Here is a 20,470-nt window from a genome sequence, read left to right as displayed (position 1 = left end):
TCATTTAATGAAGTAATTGCTAATAGCATTTTGTGATGCCAGTACAGTAGTAAGGATAGTGTTAAAGTAGTGATACATAATCGAAAAAGTGTTTTTGCCTTTTTATTCTATTTCTTTTTAATTTGGTCTCCTAAATTTTATTTTTTCCTTTTATGGATTCCTTGGATGAATAGTTGATCACTATACTCTTTTTTCTTCCTTAATTAAACATGAGGACTGAAGGCTAAGGAGGATTACTTGACACTATGTTTGGTAGTCGGAATAAAATATAAAATATGATGTAATATTATACGAAACAGATAAGAACAAACAAATCAGATAACGATATGATATCGTTCAAATTTTAAAAATATTATTTCATTAAAAATATCTATAAATTTTTAAATTTTTTTATAAACTATGGAAATTATATCATTTTTTTAACTAAATTATACAAAATTAAATTTTATTTACGCAGCAACCTTTCTTATAATTATAAACAAATTATATAAGGTTTTTAAAATAGTCAAATACTTTTCTTCAAAAAATATTTGAATAATAAATATTTAATTTAAATTTATTTATCAATATTATTATTATTATTATATATAAAAGATAGTATGTCGATTAAATATATATATATATATATATATATATATATATATATATATATATATATATATATATATATATATATATATATATATATATATATATGTAGTGGGTTGAATATTATAGATATAGAGAGAAAAAGAAAAATAATTCTAATTATATCTTGTCTATCGTAACCTATCTTCTCACCAGGATAAGAGATATAACAAGTAACGGGTCCAAGTGGCTTAGCTATTTAAGGAGAACAGGTTGGTAATACTACATCTTAAATCTTAAATGTTTAATTATTCATTTTGTTTCTGATTTATCGTTTATACGCTTTAACCTTTTTAGTTTTAAAGTAGTTTTTTATCGCCTATATTTTAATTCTATTTTAATCTCTGAAAGTAAATTTTTTAATCTTTATAATTTGTATTTTAATTCTATTTAAATATTTATAGTTTGAAAGTGATTTTTTAGTACATATATTTTATATTTAATTCCTTTTTAGTCCTTATCATTAAAATTTGAGTAGTATTATCAATTACAAAAATATTAACAAGTAATTCGTAACTAATTTATCGCAAGATAATTTGTAATTAAAAAATAGTCGATAATATATAACTAATTTGTAATTAATTTTTTTATATTTTTTTTAGCTTGACTAAAAGGTAAAATACAAATTATAGGGATTAAAATATAATTAAAATATAAACTATAATGACTAAAAATACCACTTTTAAACTATAAAGATTAAAAGAGAATTAAAATATAAATTATATGAACTAAAAAAATAACTTTCAAACTATAAGGACTAAAAAATATCAATCATAAAAATATAAGAAACAAATTAATCTTAAATTTTTTGTGCTCTATAGAATAATATTCGAGTGTCTTTTTGTTTTACTACTTCTATTCAAAATAAAATCTCAAATATTTTCTACACTAAGATCAAAACCTATATATTATTAACCACTTACTTACACTTACACATAGTTAAATAATTCATATACATATATGCAAATGCATTCATTTAAATATGCATAAGACACTCTTATTATAAACATGTGTATTATATTCTTAATCTAATATCTATGTGTAACATATTTTTAAGTTGATACCTAAAAAAAATGAGAATGAGAATGTACTAGAGACTAAATTAAAAATGATATATATATATATATATATGGGCCAAACTTATAACCTTTGCACAAATAAGAACATATTAAATAAGTGTTTTAAGTATAAAGACCAAATTAAAATTTTGTAACTCCCATGATAACTAATGTGTTTATCCTGTTAAACTCTAAAAATAAAGACAAATCAAATCATTCAATCGAATTCAAATTGAATTTAATATTATATTCAAATCAATCTAAACCAAACTAGGATATAGTATGATCAAATACAATAATATTTTTTTTATCTATTTAAGTATTCTAAACTTAGCAAACACAAACATTCCTGATTAGTTGTATGGCCTATTAGTTATGTTTTGCTTATTTCATTCTTATATGAAAAATGTTTTGTTTCTGTCATGTCTTTCTCTCCCTAACATCATTGTTCAACCATAAATTTAATGGATTCAAGCAATTAAATTCTGACTTGAGTTCTTACTGTTCAATTCAATTAATTCGACTTTTCAGAAGTTGCTTTAGAGCAATTAGAATTTGAAACTACTTATCTTTTCCAAATGTTCCTCGAAAGTGTGTGAATTAATTTTAAACTGATAATTGGTTTGAACTAATATGACTTGGCAATCAAGTTGCATTGATAGCTTGATATATACGACCACAAAGTATATAAAAAAGAGAAAAATAAAATAGCATTCTGAAGAAAATGAATACAATAAATACCCTTTTATTGTACAGCAACTTGCCCTTTCGTACCGACACTATTCCATGTACACACCGAAACTTATACAAATAACAAAAGATCAACCACTTGGAATTTGTGACATACAAGGAATCAATTTTATTTAGTACTTTATTTTATTAAGATAATAAACATAATGGGTCATATTTACAGCTCCGGCAACTGTTCAATGTGTTCGTTCAAGCATCATCACACTGACTTGGGTGAATGTTTCTGGTGAATAAAACAATTGATCCTTTTCCTTAATTCATCAGGGTTTGCACCCACAATTTTATCCACTGGAGCTCCTCCATTCATCAAACAAAAGGTAGGAATTGCTTTAATTTCCAACTTGGAAGCAACTTCCTAGATAGAGCCACACAACACACGCATTAAGAGAATTATGAATACAAGTGATGATGCTCAACAATTATGCATCAGAATTTGTCTCTTGAAACCAATAAAAGAGGATAAGAAAATATATTATTAATTTATTATAAGTCACGAATGGATATCATCAGCAAAGTCACACTTCATTATTCTTATGACCAATAATGCCATTATTATAAGTTAAAAGGCTAGAAACCTACATGATTTTTTTTATTATTGAGATTAGATTAGGAATAATCTTAATAATATTGTCTTTGGTGACATAAAAACAGCCCACATGACCTCAAAGTTGGGTTTGGAATCTAAAAGTAAACAGTCTTATCCACCAGAGCTCCTCCACTCATCAAAACAAAGGCTTTGATTTCCAACTTGGAGGCAACTTCTTAGATAGAACAAAATATGAGCACATAGCAGTAGAACAAAAAGTGGTTAAGAGAATAATAAATATGAGTGATATATACCCAGGAATCATGCACAGAATTTGTCCTTTCAAACCATTCACAAAAGATAACAAAAGATATTATTTATGATATTTATTTATAGGTAACTTTATTATATCATCCGCAAAGTCACACTTTATTTGAGAATCAATAAGTTACAGGCTTGAAACCTGAGAGTGTTTTTCTTTTTTCTTTCTTTCTTAAGAATAAAATAGAAGCTCTAGTGATATTATACATGCATTCAAAATTAAACAACTAGGAAATGTTATTTTCTGGACAACCCTTTACATGATTTTATGGATATTAGATAGCATTGCATGTTCTGCCAATTAGAAGCACTATAGAAATAGATGAATTGAAAATCACAGAGATGTGGTGGTATATGGACTAAATAGTTTTATATAAACACCAAACCAAGAAGGATGTCCTTCCCCACCATAGGTTATACAAATAAATTACCTTGACCTCATCAACATCAACATTCAGAAAGAGAACATTTTGATAGGTGGAGGCCAGTTGTTGAAAGAAATGATTCATAGCTATTGAAGGCATGCACCAATAAGCAGAGAAATGAACCATAACCTGCAATATGAAGAATAAAGAGTTATGAATAACCTTAACCAACCAACTGTAATGATTAGAAATGCAAACAGAGATTTATAACTAAATTAATCCCCAGTAAACAAATGATACTCACAGGGTAGCCTTTATTGGTTGCATTAGTTATGTGGTGTTCCCATGATTTTCTTGAGTCAATTTTCACCACCTTAGATTTTTTTAGCTGTTGTTGACCTTTCATTGCTTTCTGCTGCAGCTGATTCTTCAAAATGTCGATTTGTATATATAATACTCTAGGAGGAAATATCAGTACTGTAGAAGAAATGCTGATTTTTTCTTGAATAATACATTTGTCTAATTGAATTATATAATACAGGATATAACCAATCTAATCTAGTTGGGGTCATTGTTTTAGCTAATTCTTTGGTCAGGTTCATTTGGCCTAATAATAAAAATTACAGTTAGACAAGAAACACATTTATTATATATTGATAACAAAAATAAATACAACTATATGAGAATTTTGCCAAATTAAAGAACACATCTTGCTATTTGTCATGATTGCCCCGGACTCGTGTAATGATGACATGCAAAAAACACAGCAAACATTGGCAACTTCTGGTCTCTTGACTCTTGTTAGTGCTGTGAAGAATTGGTCATGCCCATACAATTACCATTGCTAACCACAAAAAAAAAAAATACAGATGATATTATTATCAATATTAATAGGGGTTAAATATTTTTAAGATCCATATATACAAACATAGTAGTTTTAATAGAGTTTTTATATCATTGTAATACTCATCCTCATTAGTCCCCTCAACGAACCTGTGAATATAGTAACCTGTCTTCCATCTATAATTATTAATAATTAGAATTATTTTATTTGGTGTAGATATTTTATTGGACAATTTTATTCTTAAATTTTAAAATTTTCTTTAAAGTTATATTAACTTCTCACTACTTTTATATTATCAGTTCTTTTATTCTCATTTTTTATTAACTATATGTAACTTCTAAGTTTTTATTATTTAAAAAATTTAAAGAGGTAGGGAGTCCCTCTCTTCCTCTAGTCCTTATAAATATAATAGCTAGTTTTGGTTTTATGTCCTAAAAAATAAAAATGTACTACTTCCAGACTAAAATAAAAAATGTGGAATTAAATATAAACAAAATTTAATTACTTTTATCCTATTTAATAATATTATTTTAAAATACCTTTCAATTAATTGATATCTTATTTCCAACAAATCTTTTTTATGTTTGGTTTAAGTTTCAACAAATGGTACTTTTGAAAAAAAATAGTTTTAAAATGTGACTAGTATAATTAAATAATAAGCTAAATTATAATTTTGATCTTCTAATAATTTTATATCTATGATTTTGGTTCCCTGTTTTTAAATTTTTATTTTATTTTTCTGTCAGTTGATTGTTAATTGATCATTAAAAGTCAAATGTCAATATTGATGTGATATATTGATATTGCCATAGAGCTTATGTAGAATGTTGACATGGTGTTTATGTGAAAAAAGATTAACTAATATGAAAAATAAAAAAAAAGTGTCTTATAATTAAATTTCATAAATTAATATGTAAATTAATTATATAAATTATTTTGTAAATTGATTTTAATAAACAAATTATTTTTACTCTAATTATTATTAAAAATATTTATATATTAAATATTTTTAATGTAATTAATTAAACAAAACATATGTTAATGGTTTATTATTTTTTCTATGACTAAATGGCCACAATTTTAACTCCTATTAAGATACATTATTTTTTGCAGTATTTAATCTTTTTTTACATAAATGTTATGTTAACAACATACATAAGTTTCACACCAATATATCACCTCAAAGTCAACGTTTGACTTTAGATGGTCAATTAACGATCAACTTATAAATGAACTGAAATTACCTATTTTGGAAAATAAAAAAAATTTAATATCATGATTTAGAAGTAGGGGACCAAAATCGTAGATTTAAAATTATAGGGTACCAAATTATAATTTAACTTAAATAATATTAATTAACTTAATTAGCCTAAATATGCGTTAATTTTGTTTTTGTTTCATTTGAGAGGGAGTATCAACTTTTGTTTTATTCCCTATAAATATAGCCACTTCTATTTTCATGTTCTCGCAAAATATAGCATTTTTTTTAATTACTCCCCATCATTAGGACAAGCAATGATCAAAACAAGTAATGGTAAATATTGTAGGGGTCATAAACAATAAATTTTTTTTACAGAAAGTAAAAGCAAAAATTATTTCATTTACAATGTAAAACATGTAAATTTATTAATGAATATATAAAGTAAATTTTTAGAGTTGTGGATCAATAGTTGTACGAGTTCTCATTTAATGAAGTCATAACGAATTCCCACTTTATGAAGCTATAATAAAACAAATGGCATGCTTCATTAAACGAGAACTTATGCCGCCATTGATTCAAAAACTAAGCAAAACCCCAAAATTTAGTAGGGTATCATAAAATTTCTCGTAAAATTTTACTCCTGCTGGCATTTGTTATTTTCAAAACCGATTTTATTTTTTTGCAAATTCTTTCAAAACTGAAAATTCCTGATGGCATGCATGGTTTATAAACCGATGAAGTAATTGCGTATAAGTCATCTTGAAGTTAAGACATTTGATTCGAATTTTTTACATTACAAGGAAAGTTTATAAGTTATAGTCTCCTACGTGCTGGTTAGGTCTAATATAATTAATCCCCCAAAAATATAAAAACAAGATAAGCTAAGGAATCTAGTCTTTCAGTTTTAGTAGGCTACGAAGTGACAACAAAATCTTTAACCTTAACGTATTTCTTTCCTGTGGGGAACTTGGAATTTTGGATATATGTATTTGGATATCTCATGTCATTTTCACAGTCACAATTTCTTTACGTTCCAAATTCTTACGAGATATGAATGACAATTGTCAAGTAGCCCATTTTATATAAATACGTAGCTAAATTATGTGAGACTGCCCCTCTTGTGATGTGTAGGTCATTCTTGTTGGTATTTAAGTCTGCATATTATTTATCATGATTATCATGAATCAATCTTATCCCTAACTGCTGAAACAACTAAGGATGATTAACCTTATCAGCTAACGTATTCATCATACTTAATTGGAAAATTTTAAATGCTGTTTTTCAGGTGTATTTGTTGCAATTATTTTATCAGAATTTTTAGGATATAATGATAGTAAAACTATCTTCTAACAATAATTTATCATTAATACGATTTTATCATAAAAGTTTATAAACTTATCACATATCATACGATGAATTATTTAACATATTTAATTTAAAAATTTTAAATAGTGTTCTTTAGGTGTATTTACAACTTTATCATAAAAATTTATAAATTTATCATATACGATGAATTATAATTAAATGACAAGTGTAAAATTTTTAATATTCTTAATTTATGATCTTTTTCTCTAATTTTTAATATGTCAATTTTTATATTATTAATTAATGAAGTAGAGGCGTCCTGAGGATGGGCGACCACTCAGGACTCTATTTTTAAATGGACACCAAAATAATTCATATCATAATTCTAAAAATCAAAACAGTTTAGTGATTCAAAGTGAGATTATTTACTGCTTTCACTTTTGAATTATTATAATAAATCTTTTTTTATGGATATGCTTGTAATCAAACTAGTTTACCACTCCCATTATCACAAACAATCCCCTTTCCGAGATTTGTATAAGAGAAATGTTATAAATAAATAAATAAATACATAACGTTAAGCAGAATAATTGGACTACTAGAATGGGTTCTATAAATGCAAGCTTAGTAACTTTCTTCACTATACAAGCTATATGCCGCTGTTAGAATCAATCTCATTTTCATTTTCACTTTATTGTGGTACTCACACAGGCTCTTGATTGCCACAAATGGTTAAAAAAAACAAATACACATTTCTGAAGATTAGAAATAGCTCAAGCGAGACTCTATTGAACGTCCATTGGTTTGACGCCGAGGTGTTCCAATCTCACAAGCATTGACTCTTGATGCAAACCTGAGTGAGCATAGTGACTCACCAACTGAAGAAGGATCAGGTGATATGTTCACAAACATTAGTGTCTTGGAGTCTCCACCTAGACAAGGCTGTTCAACCATCATGTTCAAGAGATTATTATTAGATCATCTCAAATCATTCAAGGCAAACAACAAAGAAATCGTCAATATAGTGTGGAATTCAAAAACGAGTTTAATTGTCATGTACTATTAGTGTGAAACTTTTTACACTATATATCAACCCATCAGAAATCAGTCTTGGAATGATTTTTAAGGTAATTAACATAGAAGTCAATAAATGTATCATACATGATTGATTAGTTTTGATCGATTGATAGTGCAAAAAAAATTACACTGATAATGCATGACAATTAAAATCTTCAGAATGCCATGTGAAAGAATAATTATGCATTACCTGAAGCAGATATGTAAGCTTTGAGTTTCTGAATGGCACATGGTCCTCCTTCTTGGCTAAGGCAAATATAACATCACTCAGTGATGATAAACTTTTGTTGATTGCCTGATCACAAACGAAAGAGAGTTTAAACTATTTGAAATCAAATAAGAATAAGAGAGAATGAAAAGCGCCATGCTTATACATACTTGAGTTTCTTTCAACCGGTCCCCAGTTGATCCACTCTTTGAAAGCCGCTCGCTACCAGCAAGATCAATAAGGTTCAGAACACCTTGTACTTGTTGGTCAGTGCTCTGGAAGAAAGACAAATAGGTTGCATTGTGACGCAAGTCAGTGTGTCTATCACTGGTTGAGATGGAAATTAAAAATTGAATATAGAACATGGTTTTAGTCATTGTCATAATAGAAAATCTTTACCTCATTTACACCGTATATTCGAAGAGTGAATACAAAATGACTTCTTGATGATTGTTCATTCATCTGGGTTTTTCCCACAGATCTAAAAGGAGATAACAAGAAAAAAATAAATCAATAAAGTTGAGTTGGACATAAAAAGGTTGAGAGTTGTGGCTACTAAGAGAAAACAAATCAATATTTTGTTGTATCGAAATTATGTTATATTAAACCAGTTGCTCATTTCTCTTAAGCTATGAAATGATAATTTCCAAATGCATCAAGAAGTGTAGGTATATAATGTTGGCCATAAAATAGCAACTTCATTTGCAGTATCTTATTGAGAATAATAATTAGTAGATTGTAAGATTACAAGATATAATAGAATAAACACAAGAAATTAGTTACCTGCTATTTGCAGCTTGATTTAAAAGAAATGCAACCTCTTTAGCACTATGAACATCCACTACTGTGAGATCAGAAACTTGTGTATTTCCATTTACGTCATGTTTGATTGTATATTGTTTTCCAGGAGTACCATTTTCCACACGTGTTGTTGTAGATATCAGATCACGGATCGTTTCGTTGTATATTTCCAACATTGACACCTGTAAATTAAGCAAGGAAAACCTTATCAGCAATTCTGCATCATATTTAAAAATTTATAAACAGAAGAAAAATACTCTATATTACCTGCATTTCATATTTCCAGCCCTGAGGTTGCTGAGACTGCTTAGTTTGAAATATTTGTTCTAATGAACGAGGTATCAAGCCCTTCTCCTCTGGATGTCCAGGCCTTCCCATCATTGTATAGGTCTTCCCTGACCCTGTCTGACCATAGGCAAAGATGCAAACCTGAAGAAGAAAACATCATCATATTGCTATACATCTATGTATACAGTTTTACATATTGATTTAGAAACATGGTTGCTAGAAAAGCAACATCCTACACCAAATCTAACAGATAGACATGTGTCTTACAACACAAATATGTCAGAACCAAAGAATTGCAAGCAGAGAAGGGCAAAGATACCATACAGCATAAAAGTGACTAGTATTAAAAGGGTTTTAGAATTCTGCTTTTTCAAAATTGACTAGTAATAGTGTGTGAAATGGTTGATCCTTATGTATTGATGATTTTAAATAAATAGTGCTTTAGAGATGACAGAAGAACTTTTAAATTACCTTGTAACCATCAAGAGCACTTTGCACAAGCTGTGAAATTTCCACAAAAACTTCTTCTTGTGATGCCTCTGGTGTAAAAACTTTATCAAATGTAAAAGCATGTTTTTGGCCTAAGAATAAAACAAGAGCAACATGAGTTAACATTTTTACAGCATAATCTAATTCAAGGAAAATGAAATAAGAATAGTTTCAAATACGTCATCACAATCGATATACCATTTTGGGCTAGGTCAATGGCTCGTCCAGAAGTTTCCATTGATGTTGGATAACTGAAAATCCTGCCTTCTGTGCTACAACTTTCATCAGCTAATAAAGGCCTCACACGACAAAATACACGAATGTTCCCTTTTAATTCCTGTTAATATGAAGAATATTAAGGTGTCAAATTTTTATTATTATTATTTTAATATTATCAACAAATACTTTGGTTCAGCGAATTACCAAAATGGTATTATGTAATTTTTTCCGCAGCCTCTCCCCTTCTATAAGTTTATATTCTGCATCTGCTAAGCGTCTTTGTAACTCATTCACAAATATCTGTTGTCCCTCATATTCTGTCCTTGTCTCATATGCAGATATATCAGACACCTAACAAGGAACAAAATCCATGAATAAGATAAATAATCATCATAATGTATATGTCAAGGACCAACTAAAGGATTAAGTTATTAGGTAAAATTTCACATTCTTTATCTAACAATATATAAAATGGTTCTATACCTAATAGTATACAACTTTAAAAAAAAAAAAAAATCTCGCTTACCTGCAGTTTCTTCTCTGCAGTTGCTAGCTGCTCTTCCAATGCCTTTATTTGATTATCTTTCAGAGAACATTTTTCCTGGAGGGAAGGAAGCTCATCCTCTCAAGACTCCACAATAACAGAATGATGTGATATTTATAAATAAATAGGGTATACAAACCAACCTCCAGATCATTAGCTTTAAACGTCAAGCTGTCCAATTCAGTGGAGGAATGTTTTGTAGATTCTTTAACTTTCTCTAATTCAGAACTTAAAATTTGTACTTGAGATAATTGCCGGTCTCGCTCATCTCTTACTTGTTGCAACTCTCCTCTAAGAGAGGAAACTTCTGTAGCCAAGACATCCTTCTGTTTTATGGCCTCCTCTTGAGAAGACTAATAAAAGAACCAAGGAAACTGGGTAATATACCAGCTGCATGATAAGTAAGAAATAAAAGATAGAACAAAAAAGACAGGAAATGAAGTTCAATAACTATGGTAATCGGAATTTTTTTTTGAAAGATTAAGATAGTTATCTTTAATCCAAAACCAACAATTACTTATGCCTAAAATTAATAAAAAAATAATATAAAATAAAATATTACAGCATCTCTTGCTATCAACTAAACTTGGCAGGATATTAGCACTTTCAGTTCTTTGATCCTTCTTAACAAGGATTCTTATGAGATCTATAGGGCAGTTATGCCTTAAGATCAAATAGTTTTCACTTTCCACCACTATAAAAAATGCAGAATGACCAAAAGCATTAGTTCCCGTAGGAGCAACATCTTGTTACTCTCTGTTATTTTCACTAATATTCCAATTTCTCTAATATATGAAGTGTTATTGAATTCTTGTACATTTGATTTTAGTAAAATATCTTATCCTCCACTTTCAAAACACTATGAGAAATAATAGAACCTTAGTCAGAGATACTATCATTGGACTTAAAGATTCAAAGTGGTATAAGATTTTCTTCTGGAGTGATTTTTTTCCTTGCAAACATAGAAAGATAGTCCCAAAGATTCTAATATTGTAAATGATAATGTTTTAGGGAAAAGATAAATTTCTATGTTCCATTTTATCATTGAATTTGAAGGTTTATCATTGCATGAGGCTACTTTTGAAAATAAACTATTTTCCTTAAGCATTACTCTATTCACAAATCACTCATTCAAAACCAGTTGATGACGAAGAGGGTAAAAATCATCAGATTCTCTCTAATCATCTATCCATGTCCACAAAAATTGCAGCTTCCATATTTTTGTGCTCATCACAAAGCTTTTTTATGTATCTACTATGACAGCAAGTATTAAGTATATAGTCTAGTTCAGTTCAAAATTGAAACAGTTCACATGTGAAAGCAAACTCACAACGGATACAGTAAGTTGACCCCTTAACAAGGTGATGTTCTCCACTACCGAAACCTTCTCCTTTTCTACGCGTTTAAGTTCATCCTCAACCGACGAAAGCTCAGAGTGAAGTTTTCCATTGTACTGTTGTAAGCTTGTAATGTAATCCTGTAACCGCTTATACATTTCATTGAGTGATGCTATCTGCAGAAGTTCACAGATGAAGACATTTATTTTTTAACATAATTCACGAAAGATTGAAAAAATATGAGGAGAAGTGGAAAGAATCAAAGAAATTCATTGAATTGGAATTGTAGTGCTTATTTCACCTTCTGATTTGCACTTTGCATCTCTCGTTGTGCTCTTCCAAGGTCCTCTGACAGAGTACTATGTGACCTCTCAATGTCAAGCCTAGCTTCTCTCTCTTTAACAAGAGACTCCACTGCAGCCTTGTATTTACAAAGATAATAAAAAGTTTAGAGTTCATCATATGACATTTCCTTTCACCATTTTTGTTTTCTTCCAATTGACTAAAAATTCTTTCTTACCGACTTTTCCATTTCTTCCTTGATCAATTTTTCTTGTAAGGAAGTGCAATTCCTTCTCATTTCTGTGATAATTGAATTTAATTCTTCTTCCTTGATTTTAAGCAGCAACTCTATGATCAAACAATTCAAAGCATTTTGATAGTCAAAATCAGCAAGAGTGTTTCATAATTGAAAGGGGAGCAAAAAATGAAAACTAATCTTACCAATTTCTATGCATTTTTTCTGGGTCATTTCCAGTGAATTCTTTAACTTCTCCTGCTCTAGAGAGTAGTACATCTCAAGGTCTTGGAACCATCTGATACAAACCTTAAGCCTTTTTATATAATCCATCATATTTTCACATCGTTCCTAAAAGCATAGAGAATGATGTTAATAATTTAATATATGAGTAATCAAGCAATAATTCAAGCAACACCTTGTACGATGTAAATCAAACAACACACTAAGCCATGAACCTTGAACAATTTGATCTCAAATCCAAATATCAGAACAAGCAACACACTCCTTAATTAAAATTCCAAACTTTAATCAACCTTATAATTAAATCTGTCCTTTCTCTTGGCTTTTTCATTTAGCAATGCCTCCACATCCTCTCTGGTGAACTCTATGACACCATAGTCCGATCCAGCATTGCTTGGAGGAGTACTACTGGGGCAAAGATCGTGGCCACCGCCATTGACAACTGTGAAAGCTTGCCTGGTTCTTCCATTAATTGGAGTCCCCACCATTGTTTCTGCTCCAACTCTTTGCTCTTTGTTGTCTAGGAAGAGCACATCACCCTCAAAATTTTGAATCCTCAACATGATAAAAAGACTATATTTTTAAGCATGGTGGTGCAATGAAACTGAAGAACAAGAGCAACCCATGATTTAAAATGAGCTGGAGATTGGAAAAATGGATATAGAAATGAGAAAAAAACAAAATGGTACCTTCAAATTTGAAGGAGGTGGTGGTGTGGATGTGAGTGATAATGGTGGCCAGTTCTGGTTTTTGGTGACCATTTTGAAGCACAAGCACTTAGTTAGAGAAGCATATGAGAGAGAGAGAGAGAGACTATGACTAATGTGGGGCCATGAATTGTTTTGAAAGATAACAAATAACAATATATAAAAAAAAAAAAAACTGTTGCTTTAGTAGGCAGGAAGATTGATGAATGAATGAGGATGATCCACAAACACAAAGAAGAGGGAGAGAGAGAGAGAGAGAGAGGTGAATAGTGAGAGAGAAGAAAGTAAAAATAAAAAATAAAAATCATAAAACAAAGTGAAACTTTTATGTGTTTCTTAACGTGTTTTGCTTTAGACGATGATGATAGATTACATGATGTTCTGTTTGCTACTTTGTTTGGTACTGTGAGTGAGGGACTGAGTTTTAATTAGTTTAGATTTCACTGTTTCTTTTGAACGTTCAAATTAACTCTAATTCCCTGCTTACAGAAATCTTTTTGAGTTTAAAATTTTCAAAACGACTCGTTTAAATCACAAACTGTGAATATTAACGTTATTTGGGGAATTTATTGTTTTGCATATTCAAAGGAGTTAATTTAACAATATATATCAGAATGCACGTGTTTGTTATTTCAAGAAGTTGTGAGAAAGTTTAATAAAAGTATAATAATAACAACAACTAAGTGATGATTCATACAGGTAACTAATACTAAGATCAAATTAAAATTAACTCGTTGGAGTATTATTCGAGTTTTATTATTTATATAAATAATTTTTTATTAAAATTTATTTATTTTTGTTCGAATGTCAAATTAATCAGAATCTTTGTGTCTGGATGAAATGAATCAGATGATTAACATAAAAAAGTATGAATATTTTATAATAATAGTAATGATAATTTGAGGTAGATTCACTCATTTTGAGTTTTCAAAATCACAAATTGCGAATACTAACCTTTTTTTTCTAAAGAATCCCAAAATACATATATTATGAATATTAACCATAAGTCAATAAGTATCAGAATGCAGGTGTTGGTTACTTCAAGAAGTTGTGTGAACAAGTTTAAAAGGATAATAACAATGTTTTATAAAATAATAATTATAATTTGAGTAGATTCATTAAATTCTAACCCTTAAATGCGATGGGGGTCACGTGTAGTAAGATTCTTATGTATAAGTAGTATATAGTCTCCTTTCCCATTATTGCCTTATGTCTTGACAGGTGTACCAATCATAAGATTCATCATTATAAAAAATTCTTGAAGCTTTTAACCATTGAAATTGGAAAATATGACTCTTAGATCCGAGTTCTTGGGCAATAGTTTGTCTATTCTCATGCCATGATGTCGATAAATTTGATTATAAAATTCAATAGTTTATAGAGTAAATAGTAACAATCGAAAAGTTGTGTTTTTAAATGTTCAACGTTACTATAATATATTTCTTAAAAAAACATTATAATAGATGTTTTGATTTATACACTGACTAAGACAGGGGAGATGAAATGATATACCAAAAAGTTTATAGGAAAAAACGGGAGACAAAATTATATTGAAGAAAAAATACCTTTCTAGAAAATTTATCGTTTTTCACTCTTTTACTAATATATCTAACTTCTATTCACTAGTATCCTAAACATCAATTATTTAATTTGGTGACAAGATAACTATCAAATTATGGAATATTAGTTAGTCATCACTTAGGCGTGAGATTCAATGGAACTTAGATACTAATTATAGGTTTGAGTTGTTGTATCTACTTAAAATAATAAAAAAGAAATTACAAAATGCTGCGTAGTTATAAAGTATCCCAAATAATGCGTATAAACTATACATAAAGCATTTTTCCTAAATAATGCTTATAAACTTATAGTTTTGATTCTTTAGACTCATTAACACTGATTTTTGGTAAATGTTTAGTCACATTTAAAATTTATTATTTTTTTAAAAAAGAGTATATTATATGAAAATAAAACCCAAATTCTCATACTCAATATAAGTTATCAATTAAATTACACTCATTCAATATTTAATATTTTTCATTGTTTCATGCATAGCACAGTGATAAAATCGTATATTAATATTTTTCATTGTTTCATACATATCACAGTGATAAAATCGTATAAAAAAATACTTAAAACTAACAAGACGACTATGCATAGTTTATTGTGTGTTATGATATGCGGCTTAGATTGAACAAAGCTATATATACCAACTGATTAAGACTTTAAGAAATTCAAAAGTATTATTGATGAACAGGGCGATGTATAAAAATTGATAGTTTGGTGGCATCGAGTTACCTTAAAGAATAAGAAATGGATGCTTTAATATGAACGAATTATTGAACTCTCTGTTTCCTTAAATTGGAACATCAATTCGTACAAACTGGAATTACGATTTGCTAGACTACATTACTCCCCAAACATCTTTTAATATTATTTGAATTTCATTAAAAATTGATAATAATGCTAGACTGAAGTGTTGTATAAAGTTGAAAATCAAAAAGTTGTTGATAGTTAAAACATGACTTGCGTCCCTAGAACTACTTTGGTTTTATGTAAATGCAATTGAGATTTTTTTTCAGACATGTAATTAACTCCTACTTTTAATGCTGTACTGCTATTTTACCCATTAGAGAAATTGTACTTGGTGAGAACCTAACACTGAGGAAAAATTAAAGAGGAGGAGTAATTAAATTTTGATAATGTAAGATGTATCTAAGCATTAAATATAACACATGATTATTTCACTTTATACTCAAGATTTCACTCCTATCAGTATATATTATTAATATAAATGCAACATTTATGTTGAAAACGACTGTTGCTGAATGTTTCATTTTAATCAAACTTTCCCTAGCTACCTTCAACCATATATTTTTAGTAAAAGAATCTTTAAGCATAATTATGTTATATCTGTGAATTCAGACAAAAATGTTCCGCAAAACTAGATAGATCCCTTAATTAAGTTAATTTATTCCCAAATCTCCAAGATTTCTACTTTAATGTTCCTCACCAATAAAAAAAGAATAAATTAATGGTCATTATTCAACCCTCTTCCTGTGTAAGGATCCAACATTACTTCATCCAAATCCAAAACGTTTGCCAACCTGCTTAGAATTTAACAACTATATTTTCTCTGTTGCTTTAGATTGGGGCTAAGAATTTTCCCTTTCATTTTCCAAGAAAAGTTAGTACACAACTTTCTTTGCCAACTTAGCAGAATTGGAATATACAGTGAAAGCAAGTCACATACCACCTCACATGTTACAAGTAGTTGGTGCCTCCATTTACTTCTTGGTACTCGGCAACATTCTGTGTCCTTTTCCTATGACCCCTTTATGAGGCTTCTTCTTCAGCTATGCCTATGGAATTTACTCATCTTCTCCATGCACCAAATAAAGTTTTGAACTGAGCCTGGTGCACTATAGTAACTGTGCTCACCTCATTTTTTTCCATGTTAAGTAGAATAAAGTTCAAAATTCTTCCTGTCACAATCTCACACATGATCTCAGATCTTGCCCTTTAAAGGTAGCAATTCAGTGTCAGCTAAAGTTCCAAGGGATCAATCAGACACCCTTTAGCCTTTTCTTTGCACAAAGTCTATGCTAGCAGGTCACTTACTCTATCTTGCTCTAAAAATCTGAAAATGGGTACCAAATCTTACTAAAAGATTTTTTTTGAATTCAAAAATAATAATAATAATAATAATAATAATAATAATAATAATAATAATAATAAAAAGTAGCCTGTGCTATTTAATTTCCTTTATTAGGATTGCTAGTTTCTCAAGCAATGTTTATTGCATAAATATGTACAGAGAGTTTGGAACCCAATATAATCAGTTTAGTGGTGGGAGGTTGAAGTAATATGCATGATGTGATAGGTTCGAACCTTGGTCCGATCATGGTAAATGGTAAAGAAAAAAAAGTTTCATCTTACATAGAAACTCACTAGGTCTCCATTCAGATGCATAATCATATGTCAGTTTGGACATTGGTGTGATGAATATTGAAGCTCAACAAAGAGATTGATCTACCAATCACAATCACATGTCGTGGTTATCATTTGGTTGTTATATACACAAAGGTGTTGCGATCTACCAATCACAAGGGATTCCACAATTTCAAGTAATTTCTTTATAGATGGTAGAGCATTATTTTTAGTGGATCTATAATTTCTGGAATTGAACCAGATTTGATTTTTTTGGTTTTTTTTATAGATGAGTTGCACATGATAAACTGAATGTGGTTAGCTAGTTTCTCTAGATCTCTTTATTTTAACAACTCCAAAGTGGTATGAGACAAGTGAATAAAGTAATCAATGCAGTTGAAAGCATAAAATTTGCATTGTGGCCTGCATACTTATGCCTCTGAATGACTTCACTAGATGCATATAGCTAGCTAGGCATGTGGAAGATTATTATGGATTTTAGCATTTTTCAAAATTAAATTAATAGGACAAGTTGGTTTACCTCTTTAGTATTGGTAGGGTATAACCCATGTATATCAACCTAGGTACAGTAGAGCGGAAATAAATGAGATTAAGATAAAAAAAAATTTGGAAAGAAATGAAATTGAGATAAAATTTTTGAATTAAGTATATAAAAGTATGAGATTCATATCAAATTTTAAAACTTTCTTTTTATTTCTTTTCGTTTTGGCACAATTGAACATTCTCTTAACTAAAAATAAGAACATCTCATGAACACTTTTAATTTCTCTCTATATCTCTTTTCCTATCATGCTTATGTTAAGAATCAAATTAGCCACTATTTTTTCTGTTTTTCTTATCTCTCAAGATGTAAACAACTAAGGAGTATTTAATAAGAATATTTTCCCTAAATAAATTCGGTTCTTTAGAAAAAAAACCATAAAATAAAAATAAAAACAAATGTTTATTTGTGACATAGCAAGCACTACAAGTGTTTATAATCGCCAGAGACAAACACATTCTTTTGTACAGTAAGTGACAGAAAAAAAATATTTTATTTATCTACCGTCCTGAGTCTCTTGGCATAGTCTTGACTCCTAAGACTTTTTAAAATAAAACTATCCTCTTTGCTAAGTCTGAAAATCCCAATTAATTATTCAAAATCATGTTATACTAAAATATACTTTATGCTTTGTTTGATAGAGGAAAAAGAAATAGAGAAAGAGGAAGTTGCTAGGTGAAAAAATAAGATAAAACTGTTTAGTGATTTTTTCATAAAATAATGATTTTAGAAAAGAGGACAGATCAATCACTAGCCAAGGAAGAAAGACAATATTGTGACATTCAACAATGATCTTTTCCCCCTCGTGCTTCCCTTCTTTTCATTTTTCGCGTATCAAACATAGGGTTAATCCATTATCATATTTTATTTTATTTCGTTAGTGTAAAATGTTTTACTTTAATATTTTAAAGTACAATTAAACACGATATTAAAGAGTTTATTTATATATCTTGTCCAGTCAATTGAGTGAGATCCCCTTTGATAAATACAATGTTTCTATTACATCAAATTTCTCTTTTCATCAATTTTTTACGATTATAATGATAATTTTGGTTGACATATCAAATGAACATCTCCATTGTGACATTTCTTTACTTCCTCAAGTTATGAAATGGCTAATTTAATCTAATAGAAACATTTGAAGGGATCAAAATGATTTTTTTTTAAATAAGATGGTTAAACCAAAAAAGATTAAATGTTAAATGTGAATTAGTCTTAAATTTAATATAAATGTTTTTTTAAAATTATTTTTTAAGGTAAACAATTTATTTTAATAAAAATCCGGAAGAAAACTAAAAGAAACTATTTGTACTCGAAATATGTTTTTTTACTGTATAAAAAGTGAATAAATAAAAGTTAATTTGTATATCAACATATGTGCCTAAATAGTTGGTGCAACAATATAATAAAAGACTAAAATGTAAAATTATATCATTTGTTACCTTTTTGTGGCTTAGTACAAAAGATATACCATTTATTAACCTTTTTTATTTTCTTTCTGAAAATAAGCTTACTACACTCTCCATATATTTATCAAGTTAATATCCTTGCACTGAATAAAGCGTTATAGTTTTTTATTTCAGATAATATAAAGGACAGCACAATTGCTGCAAGGGGATGTAGCTCAGATGGTAGAGCGCTCGCTTAGCATGCGAGAGGTACGGGGATCGATACCCCGCATCTCCATTTTAGCATTATCTTTTAAATAATGTTTCTAATTTATCTTTTTCCTTAAACTCGACAATTTCTAGATTGTCTTATACCTGTTTGTGGAATTGCCTATGTGAATGTTTTGACTTTTTGGGTGCGATGTTATGGAGTATTGTGCAATGCAAGTTTATGCCGTCACATCCCACCAATTTCAGTAGTCTTTTAGGTCCATTTGTGCCTACCCCATCTCGTTAAAATCCTCCTTTACATTCTTGAGATCTATTGATTTCACTAATAACATTTAAAGGTTACACATCATTATCATTATATGAAATGGGCATTTTTTAATACCCCTAAAGAAGTGGTCATCTTTTTTTTTTATTATTTATTAGACCTGTTTAGATAAATTTCTTCTTAAGTATTTATGAAAGAAGAAAAAATAAATTATTTTATTTTATTAGTTAACATTAGTTTATACATAGGCTAATATTGACTTTTGGAGAAACTAATATGAGAGAATTTATGTAAATTAATTTATGCATAAACTAAATTTAACCTATAAGAAAAATTAAATTTATTTTTATTATTTTATTTTTCTAACAAATATATATATATGAAGAACTTTATCCAATTAGAACTAATATTTTAATCGGGTATAACTAACAAGAATTTACCACGACAATATCCCTTTTCATTTAAATTGCAGCATTTTTTAAGAGAGAAAAAAATTGTGTTCACGAAGCTACAAGTTATTAGCATTAAAATCTTAATTTACTCATCCCCTTGGAGAACACACCCCATGTGAAGTGAGATGCCGGTGAGAAATATAAAATTTTCACAATTTTAATTTTTAATTTCGTTGACCGTTTTTCACAATATTCCATGTCTAGGTATAAGGTTA

General features: G+C 28.9%; 2 protein-coding genes and 1 non-coding gene across 3 annotated transcripts; 1 reads left to right on the top strand and 2 right to left on the bottom strand.

Annotated features, from left to right (window-relative positions):
- Positions 1 to 2,325: 2,325 nt before the first annotated feature.
- Positions 2,326 to 4,139, bottom strand: LOC100306379 (TRX domain-containing protein). Its single transcript, NM_001250983.2, has 3 exons — positions 3,952 to 4,139; positions 3,714 to 3,836; positions 2,326 to 2,790 (listed from the first exon to the last, which is right to left on the bottom strand). Exons 1-3 carry the CDS (start codon positions 4,051 to 4,053, stop codon positions 2,635 to 2,637), a joined length of 381 nt encoding a protein of 126 aa, NP_001237912.2. The 5' UTR covers positions 4,054 to 4,139; the 3' UTR covers positions 2,326 to 2,634.
- Positions 4,140 to 7,601: 3,462 nt separating this feature from the next.
- LOC100788335 (kinesin-like protein KIN-14N) lies at positions 7,602 to 13,651 on the bottom strand. Its single transcript, XM_006582176.4, has 17 exons — positions 13,410 to 13,651; positions 13,014 to 13,324; positions 12,684 to 12,828; positions 12,481 to 12,590; positions 12,262 to 12,381; positions 11,954 to 12,136; positions 10,767 to 10,976; positions 10,606 to 10,680; positions 10,284 to 10,430; positions 10,059 to 10,197; positions 9,843 to 9,952; positions 9,351 to 9,512; positions 9,066 to 9,265; positions 8,682 to 8,763; positions 8,453 to 8,557; positions 8,265 to 8,369; positions 7,602 to 7,939 (listed from the first exon to the last, which is right to left on the bottom strand). Exons 2-17 carry the CDS (start codon positions 13,281 to 13,283, stop codon positions 7,760 to 7,762), a joined length of 2,343 nt encoding a protein of 780 aa, XP_006582239.1. The 5' UTR covers positions 13,284 to 13,324; positions 13,410 to 13,651; the 3' UTR covers positions 7,602 to 7,759.
- Positions 13,652 to 19,532: 5,881 nt separating this feature from the next.
- On the top strand, positions 19,533 to 19,605 carry TRNAA-AGC (transfer RNA alanine (anticodon AGC)). The gene has a single exon. It is a non-coding gene; the product is annotated as a tRNA-Ala (tRNA).
- The last annotated feature ends 865 nt before the right edge of the window (positions 19,606 to 20,470 follow it).

The sequence above is a fragment of the Glycine max genome, chromosome 6 (genome assembly GCF_000004515.6).
Source record: "Glycine max cultivar Williams 82 chromosome 6, Glycine_max_v4.0, whole genome shotgun sequence".
Lineage (NCBI taxonomy): Eukaryota > Viridiplantae > Streptophyta > Magnoliopsida > Fabales > Fabaceae > Glycine > Glycine max.
This window is presented reverse-complemented; position numbering and strand designations above follow the sequence as displayed.

Coding starts and splice junctions, on each gene's coding strand:
- LOC100306379 (NM_001250983.2), bottom strand. CDS start 4,053: ATGAAAGGTCAACAACAGCTAAAAAAATCTAAGGTGGTGAAAATTGAC. Junction 3,837..3,951: donor CAACCAATAAAGGCTACCCT/GTGAGTATCATT, acceptor TTCATATTGCAG/GTTATGGTTCATTTCTCTGC. Junction 2,791..3,713: donor TTGATGTTGATGAGGTCAAG/GTAATTTATTTG, acceptor GGCTCTATCTAG/GAAGTTGCTTCCAAGTTGGA.
- LOC100788335 (XM_006582176.4), bottom strand. CDS start 13,283: ATGTTGAGGATTCAAAATTTTGAGGGTGATGTGCTCTTCCTAGACAAC. Junction 10,681..10,766: donor TTAAAGCTAATGATCTGGAG/GTTGGTTTGTAT, acceptor CCTTCCCTCCAG/GAAAAATGTTCTCTGAAAGA. Junction 7,940..8,264: donor AGCTTACATATCTGCTTCAG/GTAATGCATAAT, acceptor ATGGTTGAACAG/CCTTGTCTAGGTGGAGACTC.